The sequence below is a fragment of the Mastacembelus armatus genome, chromosome 17 (genome assembly GCF_900324485.2).
Source record: "Mastacembelus armatus chromosome 17, fMasArm1.2, whole genome shotgun sequence".
In the NCBI taxonomy this organism is placed as follows: domain Eukaryota; kingdom Metazoa; phylum Chordata; class Actinopteri; order Synbranchiformes; family Mastacembelidae; genus Mastacembelus; species Mastacembelus armatus.
In genome coordinates, this window is record NC_046649.1 from 12203322 (window position 1) to 12219771 (window position 16450).

Genomic DNA, 16450 nt, shown 5'->3' on the forward strand with positions numbered 1-16450 from the left:
ATGAGTTTCATCAGCTGCTCGCTGCATTTATGTCAAGAAGTAACCTGCTGTCACGGTGGAGAAGCTCTCTGCCACATGGGCTCTGTTGTTTATTCCTTGTTACGCTGCGTCTCTTTTGCAATTTTCCCAATTCAGATTAAAAAAATAACGTTTCTACAGTTTTTGTAAGTAGCAGAAATTGTAATTTTGTTCACATCAGGGAGTCCCATCACTTCTCTCACCCGTCACATGACGCCCAGCAGTTCTTCCCCTGCTGCCATCAACCACTGAACAAGTTGGGAAAAACTGTTTCCACACTCACCCCTCCCTGGTTCTTTTCATTAAAATACAATATGCAAACTTCTTCAATTATTTCTGAGTCATCCGGAAGACATAAACAGCGTATATTCCCAGTGGATAATGAACTGAATTCACAGCAGAAGAAGGGTTAGCTCTAATGTAGCTCTAGTGCAGTTTTTTTTCCCCCCATCACCTCTGACTTTATTGTACGTCTGTGGATACAAACAGTAAATCTTTTAACACCTGTTTAGCAGATACACTTGGTTTGTGTTCGTACATAAAAGGTGAACTTAAAGGTTGAATGAGTTCATGGCAGCAGGATCCTGTGTCAACATGCATGTGTTTGAGCCCCTCTGTATGTGTGGTTGTGGTTTTGGATAAATGGAAAGCTTAGGTAATGGAGACCCCTGCTCCCTGCCCCAGGCACTGCAACATACTGCCTATCGAGATGAGTGGGTGACCCCTGACCTCCTGTCTAGCCAAGGGCTTAGGTCTGCCTGGGTCAAGCCAGGTGGCTTTCAAAAGCCTCATGGTTCATTCAGGAGCATGTGATATTTGAACTCCCCTTCAAGACCAAACACAGTCTTTTGGATGATTAGGAAACTCTTACGCCTCGTGTTTGACTGGGTGTAGATGTGTGTGTGTGTGTGTGTGTGTGTTATTGATTAGAAAGCAGTGATTGAAAGATTAAATAAAGTCGTGCTTAAATAAAGTTGGACTTTTTTTTTCTCAAACTGTCTGATGAAGCTCCTTTTAGGTACATGCGAAAAAAAAAAAAAAATGCAACCACCCAGGATCCTACATTTGAAAATAACTATTGGACTTTGCAGTGAGCTGTTAAATCCAGATTTGGGTCACTCTGAGCTAAGTTATGAGATGGCAAAGGTGTTGTGTGGCTGCTAAAATCACGAAAAAGTATAGCTGGAAGACAAAAATACTGCATTAGGCCTAATCTTGTCACAGCTGAGAGGTACAGGCTGTCTCAATTCTGTCACAATATGCTTTCTATTGTATCGCTGTGCGAGAAACTCTCCATGGAAATTTTGGAATCTTTCCCATTGTTCCTAAAGGAAAGGGGGCTTTCATATGGAAGTGGGGAACGCCAGGAAATGACAGGCATTCTTTGTGGACTATTTGAAAATAAACTTGTGGGTCCTCGCTTCCCTCTAGACAGCTAAGCAAAAACTCGAAATAAGAAGAGAGGATTATGGTCTTAACAATCCCTCAATGGGATTTCACTTTCTTATGTTTCCTGCTGCAATTTGTCCTGAAAGTATATTTTCTTACTCAGCGTACTGGAGACATGCCATCAGAGTTTCAGCTAAAGAGCCTTTGTTGTGGCTTTTCCACTCTTTTCTCTATACAGTTTTTTTTTTGAATAGATGTATTTCTATTTCCTTCTTATTTGTCCTTATTTTGCCTTATCTTTTCTTCTGGCTTTAAACACACCCGCGCTGCTTGAGCTCTGCTTTATGGGCTGTGACATTGAGGTCTGGTTGCTGAGGCAGGCCGTATGGACTGGAACGTAAAGCTTTACATTCAGGCGGCTGCGGTGGGGTTTGTGCAGGACTTAAACTCTCTTCAGCCCTATACAGTGCTGCCTTCACTCTGCTGAGCTGGCATGAAAGTTCAGAATTTCACGGAAGAGGAAAAAAAAAAAGAAAAGAAAAAAAAAATGTTAGGCCTGCCTTCCTTAACCTTAAAGTTCCTAATTGCCCACATACATTTCTACCTTTAATAGGGAAGAAAGAGGAGCAGTGCTGGAAAACTAAAAGAGCTTTCAGTTTTTCAAATTATATATCATATATTTCTTTAAACTTAGCGAGTTTGCCATGTTTTTTTTAAACGCAGTTTGGTACTGGGTGTTCATAGCTCACTGCAGCTTTACACCACTTCCTCCTTTCATTTGAGTTTTAATAACAGGCTTTATTTAACTGGCTCTTCTTTCTTTTTTCTTCTGTCTCAGTCATTCGCTGTACCTCAGATTAACACTCACACCTTATCCCGCCTTCTCCCTGTTTTGTTGTTTTTGCCACCAGACCGGTGGTAGTTCCCGGGTATGTGACCAGTACAGCGTAGCTGGGAGGCTAGTTGTTCTGTCCTCTGTGAGACAAAGGCATCGTGCTTCAAGGAGAGGGATAAAAGGAAACGGGGCTGTGCAGCCACTCCTTTTTACAATGGGAAACCTCCTTAGTAAGGTTGTAGTGCAAATAGCCACCTTCTCCTTTCCCTTTTTAACAAGCATTGGGACTGTGAGAGTGTGTCTCTGTCTTTTTGTAGTAGGGAGAACAGTGTTGTGTGGATATATGTAGGTGTGAGTTTGTGTGTCCATGCAAAAAGGAAACTGTGTTTTTTTTTTATATCAACATGAAATTTTAGGCTTTCTCTTCCTTAAACCTGCTTGTTTTGAGCAGACAGATGGTGCCTGCTAAACATGCCTCCTGTATTAAGGTTTGTTTTTGTTGAGATTTAAACTGCAAAGACAGGGTTAGAAACTGAGGTGGAGAAGCATAAAAGAAATATTTTAATGATGCAAATGATGCTGGAGCAGTCCGGCTTTCTTTACCGGCTGAATTGTAATTTTTTGGAAATTGCTTTTTAAGTTTTCACACTGTTGGTGACAAAATTGTATTAATGCCTATTCTTATGTAATTAAAAATACTCCAGTAATAAAAATCCTTCAAAATTTTGTTGTTTTAAATCAAAACAAAAATATTTCTTATGTGTTGCACAGGGGTGAACCATAATGTGGTTCAGTTAGCACTTCGTTCAGATGTTGGACACATTAGTTGTTAGAGAATATAAAATATGCACCACCGTTTTTTTGTGCTTTGTCAGTGTTTTGTTTTGATATAAAACGTGAATCTTTTTAAAATTTTTTGCTGAAATTTAGTTGAGGACAATTTTAGAATATCACAACAAGGAAACAGGCATTTTTCAATCACCTACTTGTTATTCAGTGACACATTTGTGGGCTAATAATTGCCAGTATTTCACCACGTTGTTACGCGCTGACAGTCGTGTTAAATTATACACGTACACTTGTACGTTCGGTCTCTGCTGCACATCTCTGTCTGCTCTAACCTCAGTCTTGTGTTATCATCTCGGGTGGCAGTCGGGGAGGGAGCGGAAGCTGCAGGAGTCTTTTATGGCTCCAGCTCCAGAGACAACCTGTTCTTAGTCACTTCTCCCTTTTACACTTTTTTATGACATCATAAATTCCTCCATTTCCTCAGACCAGCCCTAGGTGGGTATAAAGGACATACCTGGCCGGTAATTGTCTGTCTGGCCCTCTCATCCATCAGCCTCTTCCTACTGCTGGTGACTTCCTCCAGAGCTAGACTCTCAGACTGCCTGAAGATACACACAGATCTCTTAGAGCTGGACAGTGGACCAATAAAAGCAGTTGTTTATGTGATGAGTGATAGGGCAAAGAAGGTTTTTCTTAGATGGCTTTTACCGCATCTTTGTTGGTCATTTAGGTCAGCGAGGAGCGTCAGCCTGGCACCCACGTTAGTGGCCTACTCTGCGTGCATGTGCACTTCAGACTGACTACAACAGCCTCTTCTGAGACCTGTTAATACCATTTATTTGTTGAAGTCTGAGGATGAAGAGCAGAATAGAAAGGATTAGATGGAGAAAGAGGAGGGTTTTTTGGGGGGGGGGGGTAGGAGAAGCCCTCAGGAACACTGAGCGTTCACATTCATCTGATGCTTGGCTGGGGCTCCTCAGGGAGGCTGGAACAATACACGCACCAGCACGACAACATTCCTCTGGGTTAAAAGGGTGAGGGGTCATGCGACGACCCCACCCTGCCAATCAGTCTCAAGGCACTAAGTCAGTGCCTTTGTTTTTGGTTTATGTCTGCGCACTTGTTGAACAGACTCTGCACCTTGTGTTACAATGTGGCCTTTGCTCTCTAATAGACTAGATTGGCACAGAGCATTTTTACTGTTTAATAATGTTTGTTAAGTCAGTTTTGGCTCAGATGTCGATAGTTTAAATGCACAATGAGGGCAAACGTTGTAATTTTCCTCCATTACTGAGACCTTTTGGGTCCAGAGAAAGAAACGCTACATAAAACAAGTAAAGGGAACATAAAATATGGCTAGAAGCTGCGAAGAAGCACAAATTAGGCTAGATTCTTCAGCCAGGTTCGCTTGGCGATATACCATTTCTAAGTGTCTACAGACTATGGTACATATAATAACACAGCCAGATGTTTGGCAAGCCTGCATCTATATATACTAGAAAATGAACAACCACAACGTAGCAAAACTGTAATTATGGTCAATATTTTGACTTGATTTAAATGCCCACTTTACATAATCAACCTCCAAGGGTCAAATATTAGACCAATGAGGGCACCCCTTGTCCTCAAAGTCATATTTTTCTCTCCCTTATGAAAAGTCTGGGTTCATTTTATGTGCACCACAGCACACTTCAAATACAGTCTGAAGGCTGCCATTAAAATGGAGCATATGCATGTGTAGGCATGGAGTGGCGTGTGAGGCCCCTACAGACTGCAGGCCTGTTAGTCATTAAGAGAGTACAGTATAGTGGACATGTAGCTACATTAAAGCCTCGCCCATGGCCATATTAGACCACCCCAGAGATGCACCACTGGCCTCAGCCTTGGGGCAGCGTGTTTTGGGATTTCCAGAGGATGCGCTGGACATTAATCGTCTGTTAATTAGGAAACTTTCTAGGGAAAATCAGATTAATTGAAATGGTCAGATTCCCAGAAAAGGTGGTGCGTTTCTGTAACAATCGAGTTCCGATTTATGTCTTTTGCCACTAACTGTATTGTGTTTATATCTTGTATTATCTTCTGTCTGTAGGTGTTAACACTGTGCCTCCTGGTGCTGAATGTTGTGACTTCACGAACATTATTTCGACCAGGTACTTTGCACATCATTACCGAAACATTTTCTTAAAATCCTTCATTTCTCCATTCCTGAATATTCATTATATGTGACTTTTATTTTTTTTCTTGTTGGAGTAGCATCACAGAAAAAGATCACTATGAAGCCTCTCAATTTTATCCTGCACACTAAATCGGCTTACAGTAGAGGAAGGAGACATTGCTCTCTATTAGTCTGCAGTTAGAAATGAAAGCCTATCTGGATGCAGCTGTGGAGGAGCTCCAAAGATGGGGGCGTTTATTGTCAGGAACAAATAGAGGCCTTTTTATTTTGTCTAGCAGCTGACGCCTCTCCCCACCCACTCCTCCAAAACCGCTTTTGTCAGTAATGTAGAGTGGCCTGCTCAGGGAACAGCAAGAAACCATGAGAGTTTCAGAGCAGAAAAAAATATATAAAGTGTGGGGTTTGTCGGTGATAGGCTTGGGGAGTAAAGACCGGCTGTTTGCCATATGGTGTAATTATCTGCTATTTCGAACGATTATCTCCCTCCATCAATATAGTGTTTAAACGTGTATGTGTGTGTGTGTGTGTGTGTGTGTGCAAGTGTGTATGTGTGATTTGATCTCTGGTTTGTACACCCAGTGTAATGTTGAGACTGTGGCCTACAGCTTGGCCCCCCATTTAAGCTGGGTTAGCTATGATCTCCCCCCTTCTAACCCCAATCCCTCCCCGCTTCATGGTCCCTCCCTCCTTCTCTCCCACACACACACACACACACACGCACGCACGCACACGCACACGCACACACAGAAACACACACACACACACACACACACACATATATATACATGCAGAGTCTCTCGACACAAAAGAAATATTCAGCTGTAGAGAGGGGGTCCCTCAGAGGGCGCGACTTTAAACTGGGGGGGGATTAAAAAGACACGACTGGCTGACACTGGGGTTGCCATGGCAAAGCCCCCTTCGCTCCTCTCCTTCGACCCTCCGCCCATTTTTAATTTTAGGTCTCATTGTGGGGTGAAGTGTAAGTGTGTGTGTGTGAGTGTGACTGTGATGGAGTAGGGAAGATGTAATATGGCTTATGGATTTAGTCTCTTTATCAGAAGCTGCTCTGCTTCACCCTGAGAGAGGAGAGACTTCTAGTTCACATGCTGCACTATAGTCACCAGAAAAAGGCTCTAAAAGCTACTTTGCACATTATGCAGGCAGTTTGTAGTGTTTATTATTTACTAAGTGACTGTTAATATTATACTACATTACTGGATGCTATTTTCACTGCCTACTGTCTCACATGTTTCTTTTTCTATAATCATACAATTCAATTCAAACATCTTTGCATATTCATAAAGGAAAGCATGCCGTGACAGAAAGCTGAGGCAATAATTCAAAGACCCAACCTACTCACAAGACAAAAACCAAATTGTCTGTTTTATGCCTTTCTGAATTATAGCTGCAGTAATGTGATGCATTACTCATCCATTGTATCCAGTATGTTATCATGCTAGTCTGACACTGGCCTCCCAGCCCCAGCAGAGTAATGGATGCAGTTTTAGCGTGCTAGATGACATCAGCACCCTAAGCTGATGAAACAGGGCAATGAATGAACATAGATCAGCGCTTACCATCCTGACGTCAGCCCCCCGGTGTGTGCAGCTAATTCAGCAGTGACACTGTCGGTGGTTGTTCCCCAGCAATGGCCTGCTTCTGACAATGGGAGCTCTCATCCTGTGGCTGGGTAAAAAGGCTTGGCTGCACAGTAGGACATCACAGCATTGTTCTCTGGACTAGATGCGCAGAAGAACCGATCCAGGCCTGCAGAGGTTTCAAAAATGTTCGGATCAATGTCAAACCACAGAGAAGGGGCCTTTAGTTTAAGAATACATTAAAACTTACCTAATTACCTAAAGGATCAATTGAGCCAAATTAGAAAACTACATATCCTGACTTACGGCTCATGGCAACTAATGGTACCAGTTTGTTTTTATTTGCCCGGATTTTATCTGTTTCATCTGTCTGGCTCATTGCCTGAAGAATTACATTTTATAAACTCCACATGAACAGCACACTCAGTGGATTATTCAGAGTAGCCAGGACTTTCATTTTGCCATTGAATATTTTAAATGTTATTTTATGACAAGTCACATTTACCTTGACAAAGACAGGTGTCTCAGCACACCTCAAACAAAAATGAGTTGCATGGCTAGATGCTACTAAGAGAACAGAAATTTGTAACTTGAGGCTTTAAAAAGCCCAAACAAAAATCACAGTGGCATATCAGGACTAACAACTTCCTCTTCATCTGTGTTTCAGATGTTGTTGGAGCCAATTTTGAAGTAAAGATGAAAGACTTCATGTTCCTCTGATTAATGAGGTAGCGGGAATGCAATAAAGCAGATACTCTTAGTTTATGTTCCCGCTTAAAGATCCTTGCTGGTCTTTTTTGCATATAGCATAACCACAACTGTCTTTGCACTATGGACAGTGGACTCATTCTTGCCGCTGTCCTGTGTCATTATGTCCCTGTGCTGTGTGACCTGACCTCTGTGGTTTGAGCGACGTCCCCGGCTTTGTCCTCATCCCCTTTATGTCTAACTGCCTGTTCTCCCTCCTCTCCCTGCCTTATTTGTCAGTTCGGCTCACGGTCACAGCCGCTGTCCTGCCTGCCTCGGTGAACATTCAACGCTGTCGGTGAGTTTGGTATGGATCACATAAAAACCATCGACCGTTGACTGTGCCCTGTGGCTCGCTCAGACGACATCAGGAATGAGCAAAAATGAACAAAAGGGCAAGTGGGCGCATGCAAAACCAGGGGCACACACACACACACACACACACACACACAGACACACACACGCACAAAAGTGACACTCTGTTTCCACTGTACCCAAAGACCAAAGGTCACAATCAACATTCATTGCTGTCGCTGGGTTGGACTGTGCAGAAAAGCTCACTGAACAATGAGTGCAACTGTGGCCCAGATCTGCCTGACTTGCGTTTCAGCCAATCAGCCGACCGGATGTGAAACACTCAGATTTCTTTATTTATATACGTCTTGTTTTTCACTTCTATTTTCTCCTCTCTTCCTCCCTCCCCGGCACTGAGTGTCTTCAGGGGAAGATAGAGAAAGAGAGAGAGAGAGAGAGAGAGACACAAATAGACTTCTGGCTGCTTGCTTGTCCTCATCCTCCTCTAATTGGTGGTTATGTGTGCAGCAAGGGGGAAGGAAGCGGAGTGAATGTGTAATCATTTGGAGTCTCTTCTCCTTTAGATGTTTCATCCCTCTCTTTTTTGTTTGTCTAATTATACACTGAGCTCTGTTAACTCTGTGTTAACTGTGCGTCTGTGCTGGCAAGAATGAACAGTTGAAGCAAAAAAAGTAGAAAGATTACAGCACCAGCAGCAGCGTTATCTAGTTTTTAATAATATTTAATGATTTCGTGTTGTTCTTGCAGCTGCAAATGTGCCAGGATATAAGCAATTTTCAAAAAGCAGAAAGAAGATTTGTTTTCACCTGACTGAGGATTGTCTCATTATCTGTGTTTGAGTTTCACTAGAGACTGTCTGTGTTCCTGCCTGTCCGTGTGCGTGTGCACGTATGCTATGATAGAGGACCTGCCTGCTGATCTCAGAGTGCAATATGTTGTTTTCCTTTTGTACTAAAACCTGCTCCCTCGTGACAAAACACTGTCTGTAACCTTGTCTTCCTTCAGACAGTCTGGGACCGGTCACGCTGCTGCCATTTCTCATTTTGTTCTTCTGTAACAATTGTCTGATACTGTGATCTCTACTCTGTCATTTACGTAACGTAAACACACACTTGATGTATATGTAGGAATGTGTTTAATGCTCTCATGTAGTGTTGAAATTTGCTGCGTGTTTTTTTTTTTTTTGACTTGTTAATTTTAACTTAATAAAATTCAGTCAGAACCCATTCATCAGTGTCTGACGTCATTATTTACTGTGTGAATTTCACATATACACAGTATACTGGTATTTAGTGATGTTTCACTTAAGAATATGCATCAAACTCTGTCTTTCCACAGTCTCTATCAGTCTATCTAACAGTATGTACGCCCTGTGTCATTAAGTAACCAAGCCCCATGTCCATGTCCCCCTCTCCCCAGTCGTTCTGTATTATTCATAGAAAAGCACTCTGTGCAGTGGTGCAGAACAGTGATGGTGATGTAACAGTGGCTGCAAGCACGGCTTCAGACTGTCATTTGGGATGGAGTCATACGTCAACGAGAAAACGTTCAGTTTGCTCAGCTTTGTTGGTGTTGTCGGGAGCTGAAGCTGATGGCCAGGGATTGGACATGACACACACTAGAGGGATAAATCTGCAACTTTTTTAGTAGATTAAATTCACAAAGTGTAAAGACCTAAAATCCGCTCAAAGCAAAGCTAATAAAAAAAGTGCTGCTGGTTTTTCACAGCACTTCTTTTTTGAAGTTATACTACCTCCATCTAGTGTTCAAACAGTTTTTTACATGTCTGCGCGAGCGGATCACTTTGCTTATTGTAGAAGCAGGCACCAAATCACAAATTATGTTTTGTGTTCAGATTCTATCTTTATCATTTCATGATTTGAACATATCTTGGTTCTACATAGGTTTCTGTCTTGGAATTAAAAATGTATCCAAATGCCTTTTATCATTTCTTTATAGAATAAAACAAACTACCAGGAACTAATTATTTATCAAGATGTAGTTACAGAGGGGCAAAGTCCATTAGTTCTTATTAATGAGAATATCAATATGTTTAAGTGGACAGTATATAACAATATAACATCAAAGATGATGCCTCAGTAGCCTGTCAGAGATTAATTATTCTGTTGGCCATTAGTCAACAATGTAATCTTACAGTATAAATTAAAGTAGGGGCAAGATAGGTAAGACAAATTTATCTTTAGTGACTCCATATGTTTTGAATTAATTTTTACATCCAGTTTGCAAATTGATCCTGTATTTTTCTTCTGCTCTTTCTGAGTAATTGTTTTTCTCTAGCAAGGCCATGCAAGCACACAGATTGTGTTTTTCTTGGTTTTACAAAGTAAATTTACAAGCTGTACTTAACTGCACAACATGTCTCTATAAAAACTTTATAATCAAGAGCACACAGACAGTTTGGAGATGACAAGTAGGAGGATAATTTATCATTCTTTGGGGAGATTAATGTGGTTCCTTACAGTCTCATCTGTCAGTATAAGGCCATATCTGCCACATAGATGGGGAGAGACGGGCACCAAAGCTTTAACTTCAAAGAGTATGTAGTAAATAATCTGTAAAAGGAAAATGCTTTTTCCTCCTCCCAAGTGTAAACACTTCTCCTGGATTAAAGGCTTCAACCCCTCCTTAAACCTAAAATAACATTAATTCAATAATATAAGTGAACACTGAGTGTTTTTTTTTTTTTATAGATGGAAGTGACCTACATCCATTATGGTTATTTTAAATTCTGGGGAACAGTCCAGTGTTTTCCATGATTATATATGACATGCTGGATGGTGGAAACGTGTATTTGAATAAGCAAAACAAAACACAATCTCAAACTTTCTATTCAATGTAATGGCACAGGCAAAAACTGTGACATCTTGCTTTGGAATATCGAAACTATCTTTACATTTTGCAACAAACACACCCGGAATATATTTATATTTATTTATTTATTTATTTCCCAGTGTCATTTGTTTTACCTTCCAACCATTTCAGGGAAGATTTGGGGGAAATCCTGGTTCAAGAGTTTAAGGGTTTTTGTACTTCTTTTTTTTTTTTAGTTTTTTTAAATGCCTTTAGTTATTTAATAAAAGGAAATACTACTATTAGTGCTTGCAAAGGAGCATTACACTATATAAATTAACTAAAGACAAATATTTCCTCAAAAATGTGTCAGTATTTATAGCACCCTGTGTGTCAAATACACACATAGAAATACCTGTTCTGCCATGGGCTTAAATAAACAACCTTAACTTCCTCCTGCTGGTACTTTACTGTGTGCACTTTCAACAATACACAAAGAGTGTTTTTTGTGTAAGAGACCATGAAAGAACTTTCCTTTTTCACAAAACTTTAATTCTACTTTTCATTATGTACAAATACAAAATCACGCATACACAAATAATATAAAAATACTATTATACAATGGTCTTATAGTGGAACAAATACTTCAACAGCATAAAATCTTATATTTTTTTCTTTTTGTCGTTCAGTTCAGGTCTGTGAAACATCAATGATTACTAGATAAAAGCTGAAATAGAAAACAGTTTGTTGGTTGTAGCTGGGCTTCGGTGCGTCTCCTTAAAAAGAAATATGTCGTCTCTGGGGTCTATTCATGTGCTTTTGAGGTCTTGACGTGAACCATTTGTGCTTTATTCCTGCAATGATATTTAAATGTGTTATTTCTTTACTTGCTGTTGAGGAAAAAATGCATTTTACAGGCTACACAATTATAATATATTTCTTTGAAAAACCTCACCTTAGACGGTTCACATAGTCCATGACCCAGTTCAAGCTAGGATCAGTGCATGCTTTACCCTTCTTTGTGTGGAAACTAGAAATAAAAAGAAGGAGAGAACATTTATACACTTATAAAGAAAAACGTTATGTCTAATGAGTTATTTGTTCTATGGTTGAGAATTAAACAGTATCTCATTTTATTGATCCTTACATGATGGCATTGATCGGACACAGCTCTATGTCAGTCTGCACTGAGTATCCCTTGATTGCCACAAATGGTATTTTGATCTTCATATATCTTCGACAGCATTCATGATACACTGTGAAATCAAAGAAAAGACATTAGATACTGAAAAGAAAAGTATAGCGAAAGAAATGCAGTTTTTGGCATTTTGGAATTTGTGTAATAATCGGGTAAATAAACAACCAAATAACGATAAAAAAAGAAACAATAAAATGACGCAAGAGGAAACCCAGCACATACCTGCAGATGTGTTTGTTGGCAGCAGACAAACAGTAAGGAATGTGATAACCATCACCGTAACATTGAATGACACCATGTCTTCTGTGTTGGCAGCAGTGAGTCTGAGCTGAGCTGTTGTCTCGCTCGTCCTCAGGTGGAGTCAGAGAGATTGTTGTGTAAGGTGTTAATCACAGAGGCATTATATAGTCCCGAAAGAAACAGGAAACTTCCACTCGGAGAAGCTTAGATCTGCTCGCTGCAAGTATTACTACACCACAAAAACCCCCTCCAGGAGGGAAAGGTGAGGGGCAGAAAATTTTCACTCAGTGTTTTAAGTTACAGAGGAAGAGCTAAAAATAACAATGCAATGTCACTCACTCAGTTTGATGGGAATTTACTGTGAAAAGTCCAAGGTGTGAATGTTGAGAATTAATAACATAAAATAGAGCATGAAAGACTACATCAGGAATTCAGAGCATGTTAACCACATATAAAAGTATACATTTTTAAAAAGAGTTGGACAACTAATTCAGGTTAGTAAAATAGACAAAGATTATGGGTGATGGGTCACACATCACAGGTCTTCTCCTCACCACATCTTCAAAACTAAAAGTCCCGTATAACCAGTGTGACATGGGAAGTTACAGAGGTGTGGCAGTGACTCTCACTGTTCAGATACAGTTACAAGAATATATTTAATATATTAAATTAAAATGAACAGTTTGACATTTTGAAAGTAAAAAGAGAGCTTGAAGTATTGTGCACTGCTGATGTGGGCTGCTACAAGTAGGTTGCGTTGAGTCTGTGCAAAGGTTCTTTTCTAGGTCAGAGGAACTTTTACTATATACTCAAGACACATACATGAAAGGAAAAAAGTGCTTTGGGACCACTGAAATAGGTCATGATGCAGTTAATGTCTAATTGTTCATCGTGAACTTTCCACTAAAACCACACCATGTTACATTGCACTTTACATATTTCCTGCAATGTGCATTTTCATAGTGCACTTAAGTCACGCTATAACTTAGCTTAATCACTGGCTCTTTTATATCATAACTATGAGTCAAAATGTAAAGAAAAATATTTCTTTGGCCAGAACCAGGTTAAAATTCTTTAACTCTCATCATCAAAATGTAATTTTTAACTCCTGGTGTCTCATTCTTGCCTTAGCTCAGAGTTTAGATTCTGACATGTTCTAATAATATGATTTAAGGTAAAGGTTAGATCTATCAAAACTAACCCAAATGCAAAATACCCACACATCCACAAACTGTAAACCACTCTCTTTAATGTAAGGTTTTTCAGATAGCAAGGCGTCAGGTGGCTGATAGCAATCGAAAGCAGTGGGGAGTTTAGCCAGACTGTTCAATTGCAAACTATTTTTTCAGTGGGCCACTTTCACAGCCCACTCTAAACCAGTGAGAACAGCACTGACAAGATAAGAAATGTACAAATTCTAAGAGCGAAATAATATACTGATCAAGAATATCTAGAAAAAATTGAATATTCATCTTCATCCGCACTACCCAAATTGCGTATTTGAATTTCACAGTAAAGTACACAAGCATTTCTAAACAAACCATAGTGATGTGTATATAGGCATTTGACAAATTCTAAAATCAGCATAAATAACTGCATGTAAGGACATTAAATACCATGAAATAATTAGACACAATATGTCTTTCCTATATTGCCTCATTATATCATCTGCATGCAGTAATAAGGTCAGCAGGATGTTTTGCTGTGAGGTTTTTGGTTGCTGTTAAAGTAGTTTTGTATTGTGTTTTGTACTTCTCACGTTCTCAATTTTCTATTGTATTTAGATGGTGTGCAATTAAAAGTAACAATATCACAAATAAATAATGAAATGAAATATAATGAGTTCAAAATGTTATTAAAGTATGTATATTAAAGTAATGAAAGAAAATGAATTATTATACAGCAAAAGATTCCTGTCAGTGTTATATTATTGTAATATTATATTATTGTTAATAATACTGATGTATTACTGTTGTTAAAGCAGCATTTCAATATTAAAGTTGGTAGAGATTAGGCAAATTTTTACTACTTACTGCAAAATTGGGTAGTAGTAATGTAGTAGTATATGTTTTATAAATATAAATGTTTTGTGTGTGATATCTGGATTAGTAAAGTAATTAATGACTATATAGCTCTAATAAAAAGCACATTTCCTCTGAAATATAAGCATATAAGGTAGCATAAGGCATCACAACATTTAATTAGTTAAATAAAAATTGCAAACATTTGTGATAAATGACACACTTGAGTAGATGTAGTTGAATTTTACCACAGTTTATTAAAAAAATAATATCATCTGTGTCGTTACCACATAATATTTACTGTTACATAACTACAATTTTTTTTGTACTATACATTGTCAGCATTTCTCAATTCCTTCGTACCCCAAAAGGGGATTTTGTGCCACCATTGTGGGTAGTTTACCCTATGTCGTACTTCCTTCCCATCTATCAGTGGTGTTTCCAGGTATTTCCTTGATTTGTGGCTGTACAGAGTATTTAAACTTCTGTGCCAAAGGCAAAATGTATCAGTCCATCCCATCTGAGAATTCTGATCAGAAACCTGACTGACTGCTGAAGATGGCAAAGTTTGTTGTGTGTCTCTCTGTACTGCTGCTCCTGGTGGTGCTGAGTGAAAGCAGTAAGTATCAGTTCAACAATGATTTACTGTGCGTTATTATTCATTTCACTAATATTGTTAACTTAAAACATGTTTTTTAATTGTCCAGATTGTGTGTGTATTTAATATGTTACTTGTCATTCTTCTGCTAAAACGTGTGATTTTCTTCTTCAAAGAGCCCATGAAGTCGTGCTGCACACAGTACCATGAAAGTCCAATCCCATTTAAAGCGCTGCAACACTACACAGTCCAGGATGAGAAGCAAAACTGCAACATCAAGGCAATAATGTAAGAAACAAAAAAATCAATGTGACTGAACCACCACATGTTATTATAAGGTACATGTTATGTGTCAACTCTGCTATTGTAGTATTGTCTGAATGTATTTCCTTGTCTTAATACAGTTTTACAACAAAGAAAAACAGACTTGTGTGCGCCAACCCTGACAGAGAGTGGGTCCAATATGCCATAGGGTCTTTGCCAAAGTAAGTCCATTTCTGTATTAAACTGATGTCTGAACTAAAACACCACAATGCTATACAGCCAAGCAACATTATGTGATTCTATCTAATAGTGTTCTTTATGTCTTTCTAAATAGGAACCCGTGAGCCACATCTACAATAATGGAGATCACTCAGGGAAATCAATTTAAAGAATCAAATGTATTATTTTAAAATCAATAAATCTATATTTTTACCACTTTAAAACCAATAAAATTGATTTTTTAATAAGTTGCTGATTCTTAATCTGATTGCCTCTTTTAATCTGATGTTTTTTGAAGAAGTTGACCACATTTAAAATATCTGTAAATAATTTGTAAATAATTTGATCCAATGTAAAAGCACTGGCAGTAAGGAAAAACAGAAATTTACTGATGAAACAACATGAAATCAAAGGAAAAATAATAGTGAAAAGGAAAAACATAAAAAGGAAAGATGATGAATATTCTTAAATAAATAAGATCAAGTCAAGCCTTAAGAGGTTTTTCAGTCTACAGCACGTGAGGCCCTCTGTTCTTTGAAGACTGGATCAGATAAGATTAGATAAGATAAGATCCCCCAAATCAGACCTTTAACAGGAAAAAAGAAATCTCAGGAAGAGCAACAGAGGGCAGAGAGAGATGTTAAGGTATTTACCCTTATTAGTCCCACAATGGGGAAATTGCATTACCAACTCAAAGTGCACACACACAGTAGTGAACACACACCCGGAGCAGTGGGCAGCCATTGCTCCAGGTGTGTACTCTCTATCCATTAGGCCACGACTGCACCAGAGTAGAGCAATATTTGAGATTTACAGTATGGACAGTCTGAATGACAAAATTTTAGATTAGAAACATATGACAAACAGCATCTTCAACAGACCCCACACGAAGTCCCCTCCAGATAGACCTGGAAGAAGGACGGGCTACATATCACACACATTTAAGAGAAAGAAACATTAGAGAGAGTAAAGGGCCAAGTGAAAGTGAACAGTAAATGAACAGAATGAGGGAGAAAGGGATGAAGAACAGGCTGGGGCTCCAGATGTATGAGGGCCCACATCTGGACATCCAACCAATGCAAAAAAAAAAAAAACAAAGAAATAAAAAAAGCAACATAGGAGGCGAGTAAATCAGTAAAGCAGGTTGATCAGGACTTTGACAAAGAAGCGTACTGAAGGACAGTATCAGGTCACTGTCATGTATTACAACAAACTAAAACTGAAGCAGACTA

The 16450-nt window shown here is 39.1% G+C and overlaps 2 protein-coding genes across 2 annotated transcripts; one reads left to right on the forward strand and one right to left on the reverse strand.

The window, feature by feature from the left end:
• Window positions 1-11208: 11208 nt before the first annotated feature.
• On the reverse strand, window positions 11209-12260 carry ccl20a.3 (chemokine (C-C motif) ligand 20a, duplicate 3). The gene is made up of 4 exons (XM_026313631.2): window positions 12099-12260; window positions 11826-11934; window positions 11634-11708; window positions 11209-11532 (listed from the first exon to the last, which is right to left on the reverse strand). Exons 1-4 carry the CDS (start codon window positions 12172-12174, stop codon window positions 11484-11486), a joined length of 309 nt encoding a protein of 102 aa, XP_026169416.1. The 5' UTR covers window positions 12175-12260; the 3' UTR covers window positions 11209-11483.
• A 2256-nt stretch (window positions 12261-14516) lies between these two features.
• ccl20a.4 (chemokine (C-C motif) ligand 20a, duplicate 4) lies at window positions 14517-15466 on the forward strand. Its single transcript, XM_026314291.1, has 4 exons — window positions 14517-14756; window positions 14912-15023; window positions 15140-15220; window positions 15334-15466. Exons 1-4 carry the CDS (start codon window positions 14696-14698, stop codon window positions 15341-15343), a joined length of 264 nt encoding a protein of 87 aa, XP_026170076.1. The 5' UTR covers window positions 14517-14695; the 3' UTR covers window positions 15344-15466.
• Window positions 15467-16450: the final 984 nt, after the last annotated feature.